The sequence below is a fragment of the Camelus ferus genome, chromosome 13, assembly GCF_009834535.1.
Source record: "Camelus ferus isolate YT-003-E chromosome 13, BCGSAC_Cfer_1.0, whole genome shotgun sequence".
NCBI lineage: Eukaryota > Metazoa > Chordata > Mammalia > Artiodactyla > Camelidae > Camelus > Camelus ferus.
Window position 1 is genome coordinate 34,290,453 of NC_045708.1, and position 21,222 is coordinate 34,311,674.

Consider the following 21,222-nt stretch of genomic DNA (forward strand, 5'->3'; position numbering starts at 1 on the left):
ACAGCAGTCTTTCCAGGTACCCCCTGTTTACAGATAAGGGAACGGGAGCCCAGCAAGGAGATGAAGCTTGCTCAAGGTCACACAGCCAGTAAAAGGCAAAGCTCGGGCTTCCACCCAGAGTTCTAGTTCCACCCAATGCCCTAGGTCACTGCACAGCCAATACACCCAGTCGGAAGCACTGGTGGCCATGAAGGGTCCCAAGTTCATGTTTTGGGGCAGGGAATTGTCAGAAACCTTCCAGGGTTCAGGAGATCGGAGAGGAAAGTGTGTGAGTGTTCGGCACGAAGAATATGCCAATTAACAGGGTAATTTCAAGACAGTGTTGGGGGGCCGGGCAGAGGGGAGGAGGGGAGAACCAGATGTTCCCACAAAGGCTCCAAAGTAACACGGGCTCCCCTCAGCCAACACACATGTTTTCTCTCCAGTGAGCCCAACAAGTTTCCAGTTTTCTCTTCCTGGAAGAGGAGCCCAAGCCCATATTTATGTTCCGTCTGAAATTAATGCAAGGGAAACTTTCAAGTGCTAATCTAGCTGCCAGGTCAGCCACCGGATATCAATCAACAGTGGTGTTTGTTTTCCCGAGAAAGTGTGACAAGAGGGTTAGACAGATGGACCTGGGGATGGATGGACAACTGGGGGTAACTTGGGGCTTCGAATCTCCCGAGGAGGGTCCACCTGGGAAATCGGCAGAACCGAGCTTGCTTTCTGCCACTCTGCTGGCCAGGCAGGGCTGGGCTGGGGCCTCTTCAGTTCAGCAGGGACTGATACAACATCTCCCCTGGACCCAGTCCTGTGCCAGGAGCTGAGACGCATGGTCCCACCTTGAAGGAGGTCACAGTGTGGAGGGGAGACAGGCACACAAATGATCACTGGGCAGTGAGGAGGGACACTGGGGGCAACAGGGCTGAAGTCTGGGACACAGATGCGGCGCTGAGCCTCAGGGGAGCTGGAGGGAGGGAAGAGGAGGGGCCTTCCGACAGAGGGCACAGCACGTGCGTGAGCACAAAAGGGAAAAGGGTGTGGGTGTGCGGGCCACCACCAGTAGTTCTGGGTTGTTGAAATACACTGTGAAAGGGGAGGTGGCAATGGCGAGGGTTGGGGCAGGGGGGGACAAGATATTGGATCCTGAATTGCCATAAGACAAGACTAAGGGGGCAGGTTTCAGCTGGGCCCAAAGAACACTCTCCCAGGCAACTCTCTGGCTCTGTAAGGGAGTGAGTGCCCCATCCCTGGAGGTGTGAAAGTAGAGCATCCATGAGCGCTTGTCAGGCCTGCACAGAGGGGATCCTGTCACCCTCTGGGGACCTGGCCATGCCTGGGTGGCATGTGATTCTGCTCCCTTTACCATCTGTTCCTTTCTGGAGGCTGCTAGAACCCAGAACGGCACAAATGAAAGACCCCCGACACTTCAGCTGGTCAGCTCAGGTCTGCTGTTGATGATGCCAAAATGGATACAAACGCCAAGAAAAGCACCCCCTCCCGGCATTGAGGCTGTACCCAACACTTTGGTTTGTTTCCTCACTTGACCGCACAGCAATCCTGCTGAGCCATAGATCTCACCCAGGGCTGCGCAGGCAGGAGGGGGCAGAGCTGGGGTTGCCTGAGCTCACACACGGCTCAGTGTGCCCATTCAACGAGCTGCCGAAGCCGGGCTCTCTGGGCACAGGGCAGGCTCCGTCCAGGACCTCTGACATCTGTCTGACAGCTCCTCAGTTTGTGTACTTCCTCTTAGAAGTACACCCCCATCTCTCACCAGGCCCGTCCCTCTGAGCCAACCCTCTCGGTTCTTCTAAAATCCCCAGGGTGTGAGTCTTTCAGTTCCTTTGGGCCAGATCCTCTTTCAATCACTACCTGGTGTAGAGGCGAGGAAGCCTCCTCCTGGGCCCTGCCCCTGTGCACGGTGAGGACAGGAGCCCCACGGGCTCTGAGGAACATGCCCCCTAAAGGCCTGGAGCGGGCAGTGTTCCTCCACCAGCCCTTGCTGGGACCTCCTATGTACCAGGCATGTGCCAGGCCCCAGGACCCTGAGATAAGTCTGACATGGTGCCCTTTCCTCCTGGGGCCCGACACCACCCTCGGCCCAGGCAGTGACTGTGCAGAGTGATTTGAGGTTAGCACGAGGTACTGTGGGGACAGCCCCAGAGACGGAGCCTGTGATGGGTTCTGTGAACTGCAGGGGGCATAGTTACCACTTTTTACAACACCTGGAGGCTCCTTTCCTAGAATGTCAGCATCCAGCATCCCAGGAGAGGGCCCTGCTGGCCAACCACGTGGGCAGGGACAGGTCCCACCGCTCGGGAGCCTCACTATCCCTTGGTGCTGAGACAGGCTGTGTCTCCCTGCAGGACACCAGCTGGGTCTCAGAGGTCCGAGTACTTCTGCCCCATTCCCCTGGAAAGCCCTGCTCTCCTCTGGGTGGGAGTCCTGTTCTTGGATGACTGTGTGCTCTGAAATAATCATGACGACATAAGAGCTCCCTCTTATTGAGTGACGGTGCTGTACCAGGCCTGAGCTGCACAAGTGCCATCTGCTGACACGAGGCTCATCTTATAGAAGGACTCTGAGGGCTGAGAGAAGCCAAGTACCCAGTCTGCCCAGGCTCCTTCCTGCTAGGAGAGGCACTGGATTTCTCACTCAGGCAGCTGGGGCCCCGCAGCCCACGCTCTTCATCCAGGATGCTCTGCTCCCCCGGCCTTTCCCACACCCCAGCAAGAGTGCTGAGTCCCGAGCTGACGTGGAATGTGCCCCCGGGCTCACTGACTGACGCCAGCCTGAGATATGGGCCCTCTGTTCTTCTCGACTCGACCCTGTTCCAGAGGACAGAGTTGGTTCCAGTTAGGGACAGGCTAGCAGATGGGACGCTCCTCTAGCTGGCTGGATGCTTTGGGCTGAAACAGGAAGGGTGACTCTGGCCAAGGATCGCAGCCCGGAGCAGGCGTGCCAGCTACCAGATGTGTACATGGTGGGGCGGCAGGGCCTTTTGAAACACCGTTGGAAACTCTGAAACCCTTCTAGACTCTGTGACCTCATGTTCCCACATGGGGCGTGTGGCAGGCCATGGGTGTTTGCCTGGGAGGAGAGGAAGCGGCTAGGCGTGTGCTATTTGCTGGGTGCCTGGTTTCTAGGACTACCAGGGCCCTGCAGGGGCCACGGCTGCTCTTCTGTGTTCAGCCATGAGCTCTGAGGGGCTTCTGTTCCTGAGGCCACTGAGGGGAGAACCAAAGTCGGAAGGAGATGGGTGTGGGTCCCTGAGGACTGTGGGGATGGGAGAGAAACTGGAAGGCAGTTGGACAAGCATTGGGGAAATTCCAACTGGTTCTCACCTCCTCCAGGAAGCTTTCTCTGACTTACCTTCCCTCCTAAACTATGAGCCGACAAATGTGCTCAGCATGAGCAGGGCTGTGATAGGGAAATCCTTTGGGACTGTGGGAGCCCAGAGATGAGGTCGTGGAAGGCCCAGTCAGGAGATGGGAAGGGCAGTCTCAGGAGAACAGAGGGCCCAAATAGCAGCTGGATGGTTCTCTGAGGGAGACTGGTCATCAGGAAGAACGGCTTAGTCAGTGTTGGCCATCGTTTCACTCCAGTTCTAGGATTCTCTCACTTCCCATCTGCACCTCGATTTACCCATCTGCCAAATGGAATAATAAATATCATCCTGCCTCCCCCAAGAAGCACTGAGAATGTGAAAGTCCTGTGAGTTGATGGGTATGGGTGGTCTTCAAGCATGATGGTGCCCACTCTCCAAGGAGCAATTGCTGTTGTTACTAATTTTAAAATGTTACCCGTGTTTGGCGTGCCGGGATTCTATCTCTCCTTTCTCTCAAGCCTGGGGCTTCATTATGAATCAACTTTTGTGTCCCAGCCCCAGAGGCGTGCTCCCAATTACGGGTCGGAGCAGTCCTGCATGGAGGGATTTCCAGGCTCTGGAAGGTTCTTAGCTCCATATTCCACCCAAGGAATCCAAGAGCAGTTGACGCAAACTCTGCTAGAGTGTTAGGATGCTATGGTGACGAGAGATTGGGAGATCAGGACAGCACAGTCGTAGAATGATAGGCTGTTAAAGTTAAAGGACTTTGGGAGGGTCAGAAGTTAGAATTATATTCAGGTGGTAGCATGCTAGGGTTACAGAATACACGGTAAGCACTGGCTCTCAGAGTTCAAAATGAACGAGCCCTTCAGGTTGACTGCTCTGCCCTTGAGTCTGGCATCCAAGACGGCTGAACAAGGAAACACATCCTGAGAAAGCCCCAGTTCCCTGGAGTTAGGGACAAAATTGAAGCCTTTTTCTAGTGCCTGGGACTGAGACCTCCTGTCCCTCCACCCCAGAGGCTTGGGGCCCAGGAGATACCAAGTGACTGAATGGAATGTACTTGGTTCTTGGTGATCTGGTCTAGGATGTCTTTACAGAACATCTCCTAGGTGTTGGCAATTCTTCTGAGATATGGGCCCTGCCCTCGAGTAGTGGGACGCTCATTGAGCAGGGGTTGCTAGGACAAAATCAGGAGATGGGGGACAGCATCTACACTTACACCCTAGCTGTTCAGTGTTGGTGTAGAGAATATTACAACCTGTGACTTGGGACCACTGTAGGGTCACAGGCCCTCAACTACCAGTCAGCATGGCCTATGTTCCCAGTGATCAGAGCAGATATGGGGCAGTCATGTGGCCAAATCCTGGCCTACAGCAGAAATTGCTAATCAATCAGGACCTCTTCTCTGCTGAGCTCCGATGTGGTATTGACATCCTTTACACCACCACACTCCAGGCAGCCATATCAATCCATCACAGTTGGCCCATGAGGTGAAATTCATTTACCTTCCTGTCCTATGTCAATTCTTGTAGCCAATCTCTCTTGAATTTATGTCAAATATTTTCCTCTCTTCAAACCAAGAACCCCCCTTCTTCTCCACCTTCCTCCTCTTTCTCTGCACATGACTTCAACTTCTACTTCCTAGAGAGGAGCTCTGATTAGAAACCATCAGATCACCTTTCCACGACCAAATTACCTGTCTGCCAGCCTCCTCCCTCCTCCAATTACAGGTGAGGCAGTGCCCTTCTCTATCAGGCCAAACCCTCTGCCTGAGCTCTGGCCACCACCTTTCCTGCTTCTTGGAACCTGGGGCTAGTAACTTCCAATTTCTCTCCTGTATCATCAGCCTCACCTCTCCACTGTCCACTTCTCATCATGGTTTAAGCATGCTCAGTTCTCTTTTATCTTAAGACAAGGTGGGTGGATGGGGGGAACAACATGTTTACTGACTTTTAATTTTGCCAAGTAAGGCCATTTGTCTTATAACACCATCATTTTTTTTTAAAGCAAAAGATATTTAACTTCAAATACAGTAGAAAGGAGATAATTTCAGAATATAAGCCTGTAAACTGAATAAATGTCACTAATTAAAAATTCACTACCTTGTACTTATTTCTCTCAGTTATCTATAGACCAGAGGAAATCCGAAGATATGCTTCAGATCTTTCAGGACCCTCAGCCTCAGCTTGTCCACCTGCATGGGCCTGGCAGTCAGGGATCAGCCCTCCCTTCCCCCTGGGCCAGCACACCCCTCTCTGGCAGCAGCCTGGCTCCTTCCAGAACATCTGGGTTTGCACCCTGGCCACAGCCACCTCCCAGAGAGGCAGGGGTCCCCAGATGTCATCCAGGCCTGCTCAGAGTTGTCACACACATCTACACCCCCACTGGCCCTGAACCTGTTAAAAACTTCCAGACTGCACCTGGATACACAAACGTGACGGACACTGAAGGAGGGTGTTCTGCGGAATGCACCAGCTACAAAGACACTCTGCCAGAAAATCACCAGCCTTTCCACAGTATACAGCAAGGGCACCACGTACCGGGGAAACGGCCAGGGCTGGGACCCAGGGGGCCGGGATTCAAGCTGGAAGGCTGCCTGCATGACCTGAGGAAGCCATTCATCTTTGCTGGGCCTTAGTTTCCACCTGCAATATGAGTATAATAAAACTCATCTTGTGGTGTTATTGTGAAGATCAGAGGTAATGTAATCTAAGAGCCTGGAGTGGTGGCCGGTGCACAGTAGGGTCTTTATCATAAGGATCTGTCCACCACGGTGGAGAGTTTAAGGATATTATCTAAAGCATCTAGCATAGTCTGACGAGGCAGGTGTATTATCCCCATTTTACAAATGCGAGACTGAGGTCCTTGGAGGTGAGCTGGCTTTCCCAGGCTCTCTGAGTTAACAGTGGTGGAGGCCTGCTTCACACCCAGCCTTCCTGACTCCAGCGTTCAGATCCTTTGTATCAAATCCCCCTGTGGGGCAGCACAGAGGAGGGGCCAGTAGGCCTACAGCACTGGAAATCTCAGTCCGTGCATGTGGGCTCTCAGGAAGGGATTCTGGAGCAGGGGTGGGTTGGGGAAGGGTCTGCCTAGGCACTGGGGGGCCAGGCAGGTGGAGGCTCTTTCTCTCACTCACCGGCCTGCTGTAGAAGGGCAGAACCTCAGAAGAGGCCTGGCTCAGACACCTGGCAAGGCTGGGCTGGGGGTGACCAGGTGTCTTATCATTACATTTTTGTTTCCTAAGCTATTTCCTAGAGACACCCACGAAACTGGATCTGAGAGGCCTGGACTAGATCAAGAGCAGTCACATGTTTGGGGGGTGGCGAGGTGGATTTCCAGTGGCACAGACCTCCCCTCCCTCCCGCAGCCTTGTGGGCCCTGTGCCTTCTTTGAGGACGAGACGGGGGATGGGCAATGAGAGCCGGCTGACTCAGGTGCCCAGTGCCCATTGGTCTGGGAGGCCCAAGATGGAACAGACACGCAGACAGGAGCCTGTGCGTGGAGCAGGTGTGTCTGCAGATCGTACACCACCAAGGAGCGCTTGGCCTGGCCCTGCCCTCGCACCCTCAGCCTGCCATAGGATGTGGGATTTGGGAGCTCCGTGGCCATAAGGATGCAACGAGGCAGGCGTGCACTTCTCCTGCCACAAGCTGTGTGTGGCCACATTACGTGCCGACCCACTGGCTGTCACAGGTCTGGTCAGCTGGCTCCCTCACTGCATGTGAGAATGGAGCCCCTGACCACAGCTCCGGGCTTGGGGTCCAGTCCTGGCTCTGCCCCTGGCTTGCCATGAGCTTCGCCCATGTCCTGGCCTCTGCGGACTGCTGTCTGCCCATGGCTATAATGAGGTGGGCAGGCTCAAGCTTGGAGGCTGCGTCCAGCTTTGACAGTCTTGGGTCGAGGGTAGATTTGCAGAGCAGAGTAGGCCATTTGCTCCAGGTGTGGCTGAGCCAAAAGTGGTAGCTGCCGGCAAGATCTGCCCATGACCCTGGGCCTGTTATATAGGACAGAGGGTCTCCAAGAGCCGAGCGGGGCTCCCATTGCCCTGACTTCACTGCTGGCCTGTCCTAAGCTCACCAGGCCCAGGAGACCAGGATGGGAGGATCTGGTCAACATTCATTCATCTGTGCGTTCCTTCACTCATTCATTCTTTCATATACTCATCAAACTGGAAACCTATTAGAGGCTACTGAAAACACAGGGATGATTAAGTGGAGCCTGCCCTCCCAGAGTTCGGGGCAGGTGGAGGTGGGAGACAGATGCAGCACCATTCACCGGCTACACTGCAGAGAGCAGCCTAGCAGCAAGGAGAGGACTGGGGGGCTGGAGGTGAGGGAGGCTTGGACCAGGACATTGATCGTGTGGATGGACAGGCTAGACAGGTGTGAGGTCTTTTTGGTGGTCTGTCAAAATGACTGACTGAGGACCAGCTGGATCAGAGATGGGGAAGAAACTGGTGGTGGGTATGAGGCCCACATGCTGGCCTGGTGCCTGAGTGGACATCTGTGCCCCACAGTCTTGGGGTTTCAGTGCAGGTCTGCCCATGCCATTGTGATTTTCAGCTCTGGGCACTCCTGTTCCCACACCCACAGGAAAGAGCTGGTGTTAGCTGCCCCCAGCCCCTGGGTGAGTGTGGTTCTGGGCCTGGGGCAGGTGGGGCAGGTGGGGCAGGTGGGGCACGCGGAGTGCTGGGGCCCTTACCGGCCTCCCTCAGTGACTGGGCTCTCTAGCGGCTCCTCTTAGGCTGGAGGAGGAGTCTGGGGGCTAGCTGAGCTCAGAGTATCTGCCCTTTTGTGGTCAGCTGCGGGCTGTTACAGCACGGGCTGCACTGCTCAGATGTCCATAGGACGGAGGACTGGGGAGGCTGCTGGGATGGTGAAGAGGGGGAGGGTGTGTTGGGAGCACTTACTTCTCTGCACTGGTCCCCAAAGCCATCCTGCCCCATGCCAGGTCCCCAGCACGTGTCCTGCTTCTGCTGCCTCCTTCAGGAAGCTCCTTCCACCCCTACAGGCATCCCTCCCTTCTCAGAAATCTGAATAGCTCCTGGAACCACAGGAGGCCCAAGTGAGTCCTGGCTCTTTCTGCTCAGATAAATGAACTGAAGCTGCCAGAGGAGAAGGGACTTGCCAGAGGCCACATCAGGCCGTGGCATGGCTCCAACACTAGCCCAGAACTCTCCGTCCAGCAGTAGGTGTGGCCTTAAAGAGGCTGTCCCAGAGGCCCTGTGTTTCTGAGGCCCTTCCATGTGACTCTCCTGTGCTGAGGGCGGCAGGGGAGGGAAGACAGGTGCAGACACGTGAAAGCTGGCTCTTGCCCTTGAGGTATTTGGGGTTGAATGGCTAGGGGCAGATGGGGCAGATCTCAAACAGTGGACGCGCCCCATTATGAATCAGGACAGCCATATAGGACCTTCTGCGTAGACAGGGTGCTCGACTTGATCCAACTCAACCTGATGCAGGCAGACACTGTATGGGTAAGGGGCCAGGGGTCGGGGGGAGAGAGGGCAGTGGCAGTGAGTGCAACCCCCACCACCACCTTATTTAATTCTCACAAAACAGGAGGTGGATTCTTTCAGCCCAAATTGCAAGCAACATGAGCAAGAGATATGTTTATCATTGTAGCTCCAGAGCAAAAGCTGATTAATAAAGGAGGCAAATGCAATGTCTTGGTCCCAACGTGGACAGTGCTGTCACCAGCAGGGATGGCCCTGGAGGAAGGAAGAGGGTGAGGGAGAAGCAGTAGGAGAGAGAGAGGAGAGGAACAGGGAGAGAGACGCTAAGCAAGCCCCCTACCTGCGCATCTGGACTTCCCAGAGCCCCAGAGGAAGCACCAGGCTCATGGTTCATGTGGTGATGATACAACTTGTATTAATTGTCACCATCATAATGATGACAATAGTTGTGGCTGCCATTTTGAGTTCCTACTATGTGGTACTAATCTTTGCAACTATCCTGTAAGGTAGGTCTTTACAATTCATCACATAGTTACTGTCATCAGTGCCCATGCATCGGAAAGGGACTTGAGTCTTTGAGAAGGTCCCCTGCTGAGGCCATGCAGCCCGGAGCAGGCTGGACTGGGATCTGGAGCCAAGACCGCGGGATGCCAAGGCCCGCCTTCTCCCCACTGGGCCACGAGGCCATTGCCGTCTTGGCTTTGGCTCCACGGGGTGGGCCCAAGTCTGAGCTGGACAATGGGATCTGGCTCTCGTTCTGGGCCCTCAGCATGGCTTGCAGGGGTGTGAAGGGACCACAGAAGCTGTCCTGGCTTGGGCAGGGTTGCTGCCCTTGCCTGTGGAGACTTATCACAAAGGAACCCTTGACTGGAGGGAAGGGATCTGCTTCGGATCTCAGCTCTGCTGAACACTATGTGGCTTCTTCTGCTCATTCTAAGCCTCAACTTTACCCTTTACAAAGTAGAGGTCAGGAGAGGGTCCAGCAAATCTCCCAGCCCTTAAGGATGCTGCAAATCATCCTTCCCGACTCAGGCCCAAACCTGCTCCGAAGGCAAAGAAGCAGATCTTGTCTTCGTTCTCCTGCAGAAGCGCCATGACCCTCTTCCCCATCCGCTCGTTCCTCTTGTAGATGAGCTCCTGGCGGAAGTAGCTGTCGATCTCCTGGGCTGTCACCTGTTCGTGCGGCGGGAGGGTGGTGTTGATAAAGTTGGGCAGCTGTAAAGGCAAGACAGGGACTGCCTTCAGTCCTTTCTGGAGCCAGGTGGGCTTCCAATAAACACACACCGCCCAGGGTGAGGCTGGGCAACTTACCTTTCTTAAGTTCCCACAGTGGGCTATATGTTTTGTGTTTTTTGTTGATTCCAAAATGCTTTGAGATGACTGTTATCTCAATTTTAAAAATAAAGAAAGAAGAGTGAAAAGTCCAGAGACAGGAACAGAGTCACACAGCTCACTAAACAGCGAGCCAGGATGGCAGCCCGGACACCGCCCCCTGCTATGCATCACTCATGCGTCTCTGCCTGTTGGACCTCAGCCTCTGGACACGCAGGAAAGACTGCACTCAGCCAGTTCACAGCTCTCACTGCAGCACTGAGGCCGGTGCCGGCATGTACAGAAAATTTGTTTTAGCCTCAGGTGTGGAGGGTCAAGCTGAGCTGCCTGGTGTAGCAGAAAGGCTGACCTGGGCTTCAAGGCTCTATTGAGATGCTGTGTGACTTTGGACAAGTTACTTAACTTTTCTGAGTCCCGGTTTTCTCATCTGTAGGATGGGGAAAACTGTATTGTGGGGGATTACAGGAGATGATGGGTGCCGTTGTGGACAACTTTCAGCCCACCCCATCCTACAGAGGCAAGAGGAGGGGTCATAAACGTTGGTTTTCCCAGTGTATGAGCCCTAGTTGGCCACCTCCTGTTGCTACCGCTAACCCCCCAGCCCCAGCTCCACCACTTCCCAGGATATAACCCAAACCCTTCCATCCCTTCTTAAAAACTTCAACTCCAGGACCAAGTCTTCCTCCCATAACGATGGCTTGTTCAACAACCTGGATTGTAACTGTCCATATTTCCTTGCTTTCTGCCCTATGTCCACACCCAGCTGTGTGCCCTGGGGCCAGCATCTCTGACATGTTCTTGAACTAGGCAGAGAGGTCCCTGAGTTCAGGAACAGCATCTTGGTCATTCCTGGGCCTCTGATGCCTGGCATAAAGTAGGTGTCCAGTACAGGTTTCTGGAGCCTTGAACATAAAGTGGTACTGTCCTTCCACACCACATCGCCTCCTCCTGTGTTCTTCCAGTGCCAACATGTTGTCTTTCTAACCTGGATAACCTGGATGGCAGGTCCAGGTGTTCTGGCACTGTGGCCTCCAGCATGTGGGTGGGACTGGAAAGGAAGCCATGGGCCACCGAGGAAACTGAGGCAGCGAGAAAGAATGTACCCTCTCTTTCCCCACAACCCACCAGTGTCATTCTACCTTCCAAGCTGTTGCTCACTGGGCTTCCACCTGGTGCCCGCCTTTCATCTCTTTGCCTTCACCAGCCCAGGGCCAGCACACAGGTTGGGCTTGTGGAGAGCCTGGCATGAGGGGGCTAACTTCCCACAGGTTTTAGCCCAGCCACATGGCCTCTAGAGCTACTGGCGAGTTGCCAACAACATTCTTTCTGAGGAAAACGGAGACATCAACAGAGGCTGAACTTCAAGGGACTCAAGGGAGGCTGGGCCATCTGATTCTGCTATCTGTTGGCCAAGGACCAGTGCATTCCCCAGAGTGAGAGGGGTGGGGCTTCTCTGCCCCGCTCCTGGTCTGCTGTTCTGGGATGAACAGGACGATAATATGACCGGTGTGCCTCAAACCTGACAGTGCACAACCTGTGCAACTGTATGCAGCAGCCCTGACAGTGCCCAGTCAGGGCTGACACCAAGTTGGTGCTTGGAGACTGTTTGGTAAATGGATACATGAAGGAACAGAGTTCTTACTCCCTCCCCCAACCATGGGAAGCGATGTTTGGCAGCTCTGACAACACAGGCCGCACTCAGACTTGCTGCTGCTGCAGGAAACACAGCAGGTTTCTAAGTAGGGGAGGGGCACAGGAGAAGTTATGACTGAGAAGGGCTATTTCTGGAAACCTGGCCCTCACAGGCACAGGCTTCTCTCCATTCCTTGGGTATGGAAGAGAACATGGGATGAGGTTGTACCAACAAATGAGTATTTACTCAATCAGTGAACGAATGAGTGCACGGGCTTGCAGGCAGTAGCTTGTGATGTAAGTCCTGAAGTCAGACAGCTGGGTCAGCTCGGGTTGGAATCCCTCTTTTGCCACGTACCAGCTGGGAGGCCTCTGTAACTCGCAAGTTACTTGGCCTCTCTGAGATTCAGTTTCCAAACTGGTCATATAGGGGTTATAAATGTTGTTGTAGGAATTAAACAAGATCAGTTTTGGAAAGTGCTTAGCACAGCGCCTGGCACAAAGAAGTGTGGACTAAACACCAGCTTTGCACAACCAGCCTGGAGAGTGGAGCTGGCTCCACACCTTTCCCCTCTGATGGCAGAGGCTGCAGTGAAGGGTGGCCTTGGACAGAGTCAGAGATGGAGATGACAGAGAGATGGTGTTCAGAAGCATCAGAGAGCCATGAAGGCAGCATCTGGCTTCCCTCCCCTGCTTCCAAGGGTCCAGGCAGAGGCCTTCATCCTGGGACCTGTGAGGTGTCCAGTTCCCTAGTCCTCGGCTCCCTGACCATGAGTGTGCATTTGGAGATGAATCTCCACTCATTCCTTAGGGAGCTAAACAAAAAAATTAACAAGGACAAGAACCAGAAAGTTCAATGTCATAGCCATGAAGAAGCCGGGCTAGCCCCTTGGCTCCCTGGGCTTCCCAGCAGCTGGCTGACATTCTCTGCGTGTTTCATGCTGAAGGGCCCTGGATTGAGGCCAAGGATGAGGCCTAGGTTTGGGCCCAGCTGGATGGAAGCAAATTAATGATGTCATTAGGCTTGTTGGGAGCCTTAAATCTCCCACGACAAGTTCAAGTGCAGGACGCATGATAACATTTTAAAGGAGACACGTCAGGTCCCCAGAGCCCTAGAGTGATGGGTCCAAGATGGAATGAGGAGAAGATGGACCAGGCAGAGCTGGTGCTGGGCTGTGGGGCTCCCCTGACCCCCAACCAGGACTGGGTCAGGTCTGGTGGTCAAGTGCTCAGGTCTGCTGATATCACGACCTCAGTGTCCTCCTATCCCTTTCCTTTACTCTGTCTATCCAAAGGACATCTTCTGAGAACTTCCATAGGTCCAGCCCTGTGTCTGGCTAGGAGGCCACAGAGTAACCTCAAACTGGGTCTGCTGCCCTGGATGAGGCTCACGGCCAGTGGGGATCAGAACACTGTGGGCGTGTGCTTTTAGAGGGAGGAGGCACCTAACAGGGTGACCACATGTCTTGGTTTGTCCAGGACAGTCCAGGTTCATGGCTAGGGTAGATTGCTCCATGCCTGTTAGTTATTCTGACTTAATTATATTTGACATTTCACTCTCAAAAGTGTCTGAGTATAGACGATAAATGTATATGGAAGGCTACATCTAATGTAGGCTGGGGGCACAGAGAAGGCTTCCCAGGGGAGGGGCCTGTGGATTACCCTGCTGATTTGGGGGCATTGACAGGCCTAGTGGCCGGAGAGCTGTGGGAGGCCAGGGCCTCAGCCATTTCTGAAGGTGGGATGGTGGGGAGATGAAGCAGAGCCGACCAAGGGTGAGTGAGGTGTGCCTGTCCTGTGTCCCCCAGTGGTATCCTCCTGGGCCCTGGATCTGTCAGCCCCGGCTTCCAGAGGCCACTCCAGCAGCCTCTGCACTGCATCCAGAGGCATTTTTCTGACCCCATCCCTCTCTGGCTTGAATACCTCAGAGTGTCCGCCCCTCAGTGAGCATTCTCACCACCCCCTCACCTCCATGAGCTGCCTACTGCTCTGCACATCATTCCCAGCACCCCCCACTTTCCTATGCCACCCCCTGCCCCCAGGCTGCTCGCTCTGCCTGCCAGCCCCTGCCTTCGTCCCCACCTGCAGACTCTGCTCTCAGGCCTAGCTCCAATACCACCTTCTCCCTGAAGCCTTCTCCACCTGCAGGCACTGACTGCACCCCTCCAGCTCTCCTGTCCTTCAAGGCCTCCAGCTGCAGACCCCTTCTCTGTTAGCATGTGAGCACTAGATTTAGCCTGGCTAGCCTGACACAGGGCTTGTCTGTGTCTGGGGGCAGGACTGCCTAGTCCCTCCCTTAAGGGCTAGACTCTGTCTGGGCACCCCTCGGTGCAGCCTGGGTTGCTCTTCTAATCTGGGTGGGCCGATCTACCTGTGCCCTCTGCCCTCCTTACGTACAGGCACTGCCAGGAGACCCCCGATGCAGTTCACCTGCTGGAGACATATCAGTAGTTCTGAACACAGGTTCAAAGAAAATCTGAACTTGTCATTCCTGAGGTCACTCCATTCTTCCCTCTCTCAGCTTAAAGTCTTGCCCTCCTCAGGCTGGATCCTGTCCAGTACACACCTCATCCCTCTCAGGCCATCTCAAGTGGCAACCCAGTCCCTCTCAGCCACACAGCTCCCTGGCTGCCCAGGGCTCACCAGCCTCTGCCCAGCAGAGGATGCAGGGTCAGGCTCCGTCACAGCGTAGACGGTTGGTGAAGCACCTGTGAGCCTCGTGCCCTCAGGGTTCTCCCTCTCTCCTCTACCAGTGAGAGTCAGAGCACTCAAAACCCGAGCCTCCTGTAGCAGGGCCTCTGGGTCCTTCCCCCCTCACTCTGCAATGCACTAAGCACAACACACACCTACATTCACCAATGTGGCATTGCTCCATACTCGCTCTGTGCCAAACCCTGCACTGGGCACCAGGATGAGAGAGGGCAATGCACCCTTGTTCTCAGGGAGCTCAGGGTCTAGGGGGGCCCCTGACTATGCCTCTGGCCCAGAGTCTTGCCCCTCCTCCTGCTGTCTCTTTCCTCCAGCTCATTCGCATGGTTTCCTCTGTTGAAACATACTTTCACCTCCTGTCTGTGGCCAGTACAGGTTCTTCTCTGACCTCTCATCTCACAGGAATCTTTCCTTCTTTTCCTAGCCCTGTCCCAGTCCTACCCGCAAGCCCATCCAAATTCCTGCTCCTGCCACAGGCTCCAACAGCATCCTCTATTTTGCCTGGTAGCAAGGACCACACTTCGGTGCAATAGCTGGTTGAACCTCCCGTTTTCTCCTGTAAGACCATCAGCCCCACGAGGGCAGCTCTCTCTGGCTGTCCACCATATCCCTTTTCACAGCACTTGCCTGGCATTTATAAACTATTTCCTTCATTTGTCAAATATTTACCAAGTCCTGCTCTGGGCCAAGCACTGCTCTAGCCAATTATCAATGAATAAGACAGACCCAAATTCCAGCCCTCGGGAGTTTACACTGCAGTGGGAAAGGACAGACTTAAAAAAATCACTGATCAATGAATCAAGATATGTGAGTACAAGAAGATGACAAAGGCTATGGGGAAAAGTGGAGCATAATAAAGGCGATGAGGTTGGGGAGCGAGGGTCAGGCTGTGATTCTAGATAGGGAAGTCAGGGCCCGCCTCACTGAGACGATGATACCTGAGTTAAGTCTTAAAGGTAGAGCGTGGGGAAACCTGGGGAAAGGCCTTCCTGGCTGAGGGAACAGCCCGTGCAAAGGCAAAGTGTGTGAGGGGGCTCATGTCGTGTGTGGGGGAGGCAGAGGATGTGGGGTTAGGGGTGGGGAATGACCACGGGGCCACACAGGCCATCATAGACACTCTGGCTTTATGAGAAAATGGGGAGCTGTTGCAGTGTCCTGTGAAGGGAAGTGGCCTGTTCTGACTAATTCATCTGCCTCTTGAGTGAATGGATAATCAAGCACTGGACACAGAAAGCACAGGGGGACCTAGAGGTGCCGGGAGAGAATCTACCTCCACCCAGGGTGTCAGGGGCTTTCTCAGAGGAGGTGACACTAGACCACGGCCGAGTGGGAGGCAACCAGGAGGGCGGGATACGAACAAAAGCAGAGCGGTGGCAAAGGGCAAGGTGTGCGGGGAAGCACTGCAGGTAGCAGCGGTCAGCAGAATGAGGTCCGTGTGGCCGGGACCCAAGCTGTCCGAGGAGGTCGAGGATGTAGACGGAGGGTCTTGAAGGCCAGATAAAGAATCTTGGAATTTATCCTGAGGGCAATGGGAAGCCTGGTGGGGCCGTGCTCAGCTTCTCGGCTCCCAGCCAAGGTCTGTGCAGCCTGGGGATAACTCGGATCGAGGCAGAGTGTCCTGGGCTGGACTCAAGCTTTCCCTCCCTGGGCTTTAATCTCCCCAGATACTGGACTGAGCCTCACCGAGGCCTCTCTGTTCTTACAGGCTCAGCTTCCAGGGTCTAAGCCCCAGAGTCACATGTACCAGGCTCAAGCACTGCTCCTGACAACTTGATAACAACTAGTAAGTCATGGGCCCTGCAGCAGGTCTCTTCCCCTCCCTGAGCCTCAGTTTCCCCATCTGTAAAATGGGGATACCAACAGCTCCTGCTTACCGTGGCTGGAGGGAAGATTGCCTGCACCTGGCATATAGTAGGGGCTAATAAATGCCCTCCTATGGGCCTGGCCTTGGAGACTGGCGCCCTGGAGGCTGCCTGGGCATGGGGGAAGTGGTGAGGGGAGCCTCACCTGGGACGTGTCGTGGTTGAAAATGACGGCGTTGAGGTCCCCGCAGTTGTAGTGCTTGATGAGGTCCTCGGTGGTGTAGGGCGCCTGCAGGCTCCCGGCCCGCACGCTCTCGTGCTGCAGCAGGGTCTGGTTCAGGGCAAACAGCACCTGCGCAGAGGGAGGAGAGGGGTCAGGGCCGTGCTCAGGGACCCTGGCTGAGGTCCCTGACCCCACCAGGACCCGCCCTCTTCCCGCTGGACCTCGGGGCAACAGGCATGTGTGAGAGTGTGTGTGGGGTCCAGCACAAGCTGGCGCCCCCAGCAAGGTCCGCAGATTCTATTCCTCACTCGCTGGCCCCTCACCGCCTTCAGCCTGTTCTCATCTCCAGCCCTTGTCCTCACGGGTCCTCACTCCTGCTCCAAGCATCAACATCTTATCTAATGATGTTGCAAATTGAGAACCTTTGTTGGTTTTCTCCCCTTTTTTGTTTCCCCTCTCCAATCCTTTCTTTTGTTATTGACTTATAGTTGACTCACAATGTTGTGTTAGTTTCTGGTGTACAGCATAGTGATTCAGTTATTTATATATATATTATCTTTATATTCTTTATCATTATAGGTTTTTACAAAATATTGAATATAGTTTCCTGTGCTATACAGTAGAACCTTGTCGTTTATCTATTTTAGATATAGTAATGTGTATCTGTTAATCCCAAACTCCTAATTTATCCCTCCCCCCTTTCCCTTTTGGTAATCATAAGTTTGTTTTCTATGTCTGTGAATCTATTTCTGTTTTATAAATAAACTCATTTGTGCCATATTTTAGATTCCACATATAAGTTATGTCATATGTTATTTGTTCTTCTCTCTAACTTACTTCATTTAGTATGAGAATCTCTAGATCTATCCATGTTGCTGCAAATGGCCTTGTTTCATTCTTTTTTATGGCTGAGTAGTAGTCCATTGTGTGTGTGTGTATTTATTACAACTTCTTTTTTTTCCATTTTTGTCAGTCTGGTGTTGTATTTTGTTTTATTGATGTATACTTGGTTTACAATGTTGTGTTAGTTTCTGGTGTATAGCATAGTGGTAAAGTTATACATATATATATAATATATATATTCCTTTTTATACTCTTTTTCATTATAAGCTATTACAATGTGTTGAATATAGTTCACTGTGCTATACAGTAGGACTTTATTGTCTATTTTATGTATAGTAGTTAGTATCTGCAAATCCTGAACTCCCAATTTATCCCTCCACCCCCACTGCCTTCCTCCCTGGTAATCATAAGCTTGTTCTCTATGTCTGTGAGTCTGTTTTCTGTTTTGAAAATAAATTCATTTGTAATAACCTATAGTGAATATAGTCTGAAAAAATATATATACTAATCACTTTGCTATACAACTGAAACTAACAATTTGTAAATCAACTCCTCTTCAATTAAAAAAAAAATGTCCCATTTTAGATGGGAAAACTGAGGCTCAGGAGGGGAAGGGACACGCCCATTTCTGCACGGCTAGAACTGGAGCTAGTTCCACACAACTGTGCATCCCAGACTTTTGCAATTCTTGTGCACAACGTCAGGAGGTGATCTCGGGCCACTTGTCTTTGCTGTTTGCCCAGTCCCAGCCTGCCCAGCAGTGCTCAGGCCCTGCTCATCCTGTCTGCATTCTATCTTGGATGACAGCCCTGCAGCTTCTCAGGCAACATCAATCCAGGCCCAAGCATCCTAGCATCTCTCACTGGGTCCACTGCAACCCATCCTCCTTCCTGCAGACCTCCTCCCCTCCCACCTATCCCATATTCTTTTGCCACAGTCATCTTTTAAAAGCACAAATTGGATGTTTTTTCTCTTTCTCTTTTTCTCCTTTTTTTGCTCAAAACGTTCACGGGTGTCCTGCCCTCAGGATAAAGGCCTCGCTCTTTGGTAGAACCTGCAAGGCAGTGACCTGGACCCTAATGTGGTCAATGACCTCGTTTCCTACCCAGCCTTTGTGTCTCTAAATCCTCAACTTCTCAGCAATCTTCTGTCTCTGGGCTTTGTACATGCTGGTCCCTGTGCATAGGAAACCTCCTGCCTCCTTTTCCCCACTTGCAAATTCAGACTTGGCCTTCCAGGCTGTACTCAGATGTCTCCTCCCTGAAGCCTCTCTGCCCACCTGGGGGTTGGGGGAGGCCCCTCCCCAGAGCTCCATGGTCTCTCTATGTGAAAGACTGATATAGTAGTGACCCCAAACCTTAACCCCTCCCTGCATTCATGCCCTTGGCCATGGAACTCTGTAGCTCCCTCACTTTCTGATTCTGGACTTGCTGCATGACAAATGGAGGCCAGCATTACAAGCTTCCATAGCCAACTGGAGGAAGCATCACATAGATGCTGTTGCTGCCTCCTGCATGTCCACATTGTCCTGGAGAGCAGCCCAGCTGCTGGAGGGTGACAGACGTACAGGGCAGAGCCAGTTGCATCCGTTGTCCCACCAAAGACGTCCTAGTCCAGCCAATGGCCAGCCGGCTCCCAGACAAGCAAGTGAGCCCAGCTGAGCCCAGCTGAGCCCGCCTGCCTGCAGCTGGGCCCAGACATCTGAGCAAACGCCCCACAGCACAGCTGTGGTGAGAGACAAGTGACCCACCGTGCTTCCCACCAGCAGGGCGTGAACATTAGATTGTAACTGCCATTTAGCTACCTGTCTCCCCACCTAGGCTATGAGCTGCTGGAAGACAGGACTCGCATCCTATTCATTTTTGCATTGGCAGCACTCAGCAGGGAGCTTGGCAGAGAAAGGGTGTCACCTCACTCTTTCTTTAGCACTTTGACCCTGCTGTGGTCAATTCCTAGTTCAAGGTTGCTCCGTAGGCCCTTGAGACTAGCCCCTAGAACTCTGGCACTCACTCTCTCTGCACCGGCGGCACACTGCCACCAGTGTGGCAGAAATATCTACCCAGTGGCATTAGCCACGTGGTTCCAGAACACCTAATCTGAACAGAAAAGCTCAGGCAATAGGTACACAAAGTCTAGCTAAAATATCGTCTTGGGCAATGGGGCCAAGCTCGTGCTTATGAGATCACCTCCACCCACCCCTCCCACTTTTGTTTCTGGCCAGGCAGGAGAGCTGGATCGCAATGAGCGGTGGCAGCCCAGGCTGCTCCCCTACTGAGCTGGCTGGAGATGAGGTCAGACCCCACCACCCCACCTCTGGGCCTTCTCCAGGCCTCCGGGCTCTGGACACCACCCCTGAAATCCGATCTGCAGCCACCTGGCGCTGGGTGTGGATGTCAGCAGAGTGGCTGGGGATGGAGCACAGGAGGCAGTGGCCCTGTTGCCGTGGACATCGCTAAGGCAACAGGCACTTCCTCCCACACGGCACATGCCTGGGAGGAAAGCGTCCGTGTCAAGCTGGAGCGCTCGCCTCCTCTGCGGGGCTGGGATGCACAGACTTCCTGTGACCACACCCTGCTCTGCGCACACCTGCCCTGCTGCTTCTCACTGCCTGGCCTGAGGTGAGGTCATTGGCTCAGGTGCCCAGAAGACCCGGCGGGAGGGGAAATGGTCCCAGACCCTCTTAGACACACAGAGTCACTTCCGTAGTCACATGGCCTCTGTGGAGCTGGGAGGTATCCTAGTGAACAAAGCACGTTACAATATGCAGGGTGCTAAAACAGTCCTGACATTTAGTAAGTGCTGAATAAATGCTTGTTAAATAAAACTTGGAAGAAAATAGACCAGAACCTTCTGGGCTTGAAGCTGGAAGGGCCCCTAGGGTCCAGTGGTTTTTCAAACCTTTTGTAGCCACGGAATCCTTTTTTATTTCATTGTTTTCCAAAAGAACCTTACTCGGAACTCAAAATGTGTAAGAGATAGAAATGGAAACTTCCCTGCTTGATGTAAGGGAGTCAGGCTAGCACCCGAAGTCCCTCTTGCCCAACGTCCCCCTCTGCTGCTGGCTTCCACGACTTCTCTGTGGAACCCACAGGTGCCCTGGAGCCTAGTCTGAGAACCACTGGTCGCTTCCTATGCCCTCTTCATATGGAAGAGGAGAGAAGACAGGGGCCCAGAATAGGCAGGATGAAGCTTGCCCAAGGCCACATGGTGTGCTGAGGGCGGAGTGGGCTCCCTGTTTCCCGACGCCCAGCCTAGGCCCCTTTGCTGTGCCCTGGACCACGTCTGGGGCTGGATTTCTGGATGTCTCCTGACGCAGTCCACATTCATCCCACACACTTTGTCATACCCATTTTCTCTCAGGAGACTTGTGAAATAGCCAGAAACAGCTGAGGAGTATTTATTATTAACATGTCAGAGACAGAAAATGGAGACCAGATCATTCGAGAGGCACCCCTAGTGTGGCACAGCTAGGGCGTAGTAGGGCTGGGACTGAAACCCAAAGCTGTCCTTCCAGACTTCCCTTGATGCCCCCATCACAGACCCCTAGCTTCCCTTGATTTTGGCACTTATCCCACTGAAGCTTCCATTTCAAGTAATTCCCTGTTCCCTGCCTGTCTAGACCGAGAGCTTGGTGAGGGCAGGGAGCCTGCCTCTCTGATCATTGCGAGTATTAGGTATTCAGGGGACTACTTCAGAGGGAAGGAGGCCCAGTCTGAATCATCCTCTCCGCCTCCCACCCGGTCCATCCTTTGCAGTTGTGAAGCGGTCCTCACCATTCATTACGTGGATCATTAGGTTTATTGAGCACTTACTACGTGTCAGGAACCCTCTCAGCTCATCTTAATTTGTTTAGTCTTCACAGCAACTCTGAGGTAGGTCTAGTATTAGCTTCATTTAATAGATTGGAAAAGAAAAAAGA

At 53.3% G+C, this 21,222-nt stretch overlaps 1 protein-coding gene across 1 annotated transcript in view; it reads right to left on the reverse strand.

Annotated features, from left to right (window-relative positions):
• The window catches only part of TRABD2B (TraB domain containing 2B), a 212,571-nt gene that overhangs the window by 21,479 nt on the left and 169,870 nt on the right, over positions 1-21,222 (reverse strand). The window contains exons 3-4 of the mRNA XM_032494222.1: positions 16,443-16,589; positions 9,803-9,977 (exon numbers count right to left, since the gene is read on the reverse strand). Coding sequence (XP_032350113.1) covers positions 9,803-9,977; positions 16,443-16,589 — 322 coding nt within the window. The remainder of the gene's footprint in view (positions 1-9,802; positions 9,978-16,442; positions 16,590-21,222) is intronic.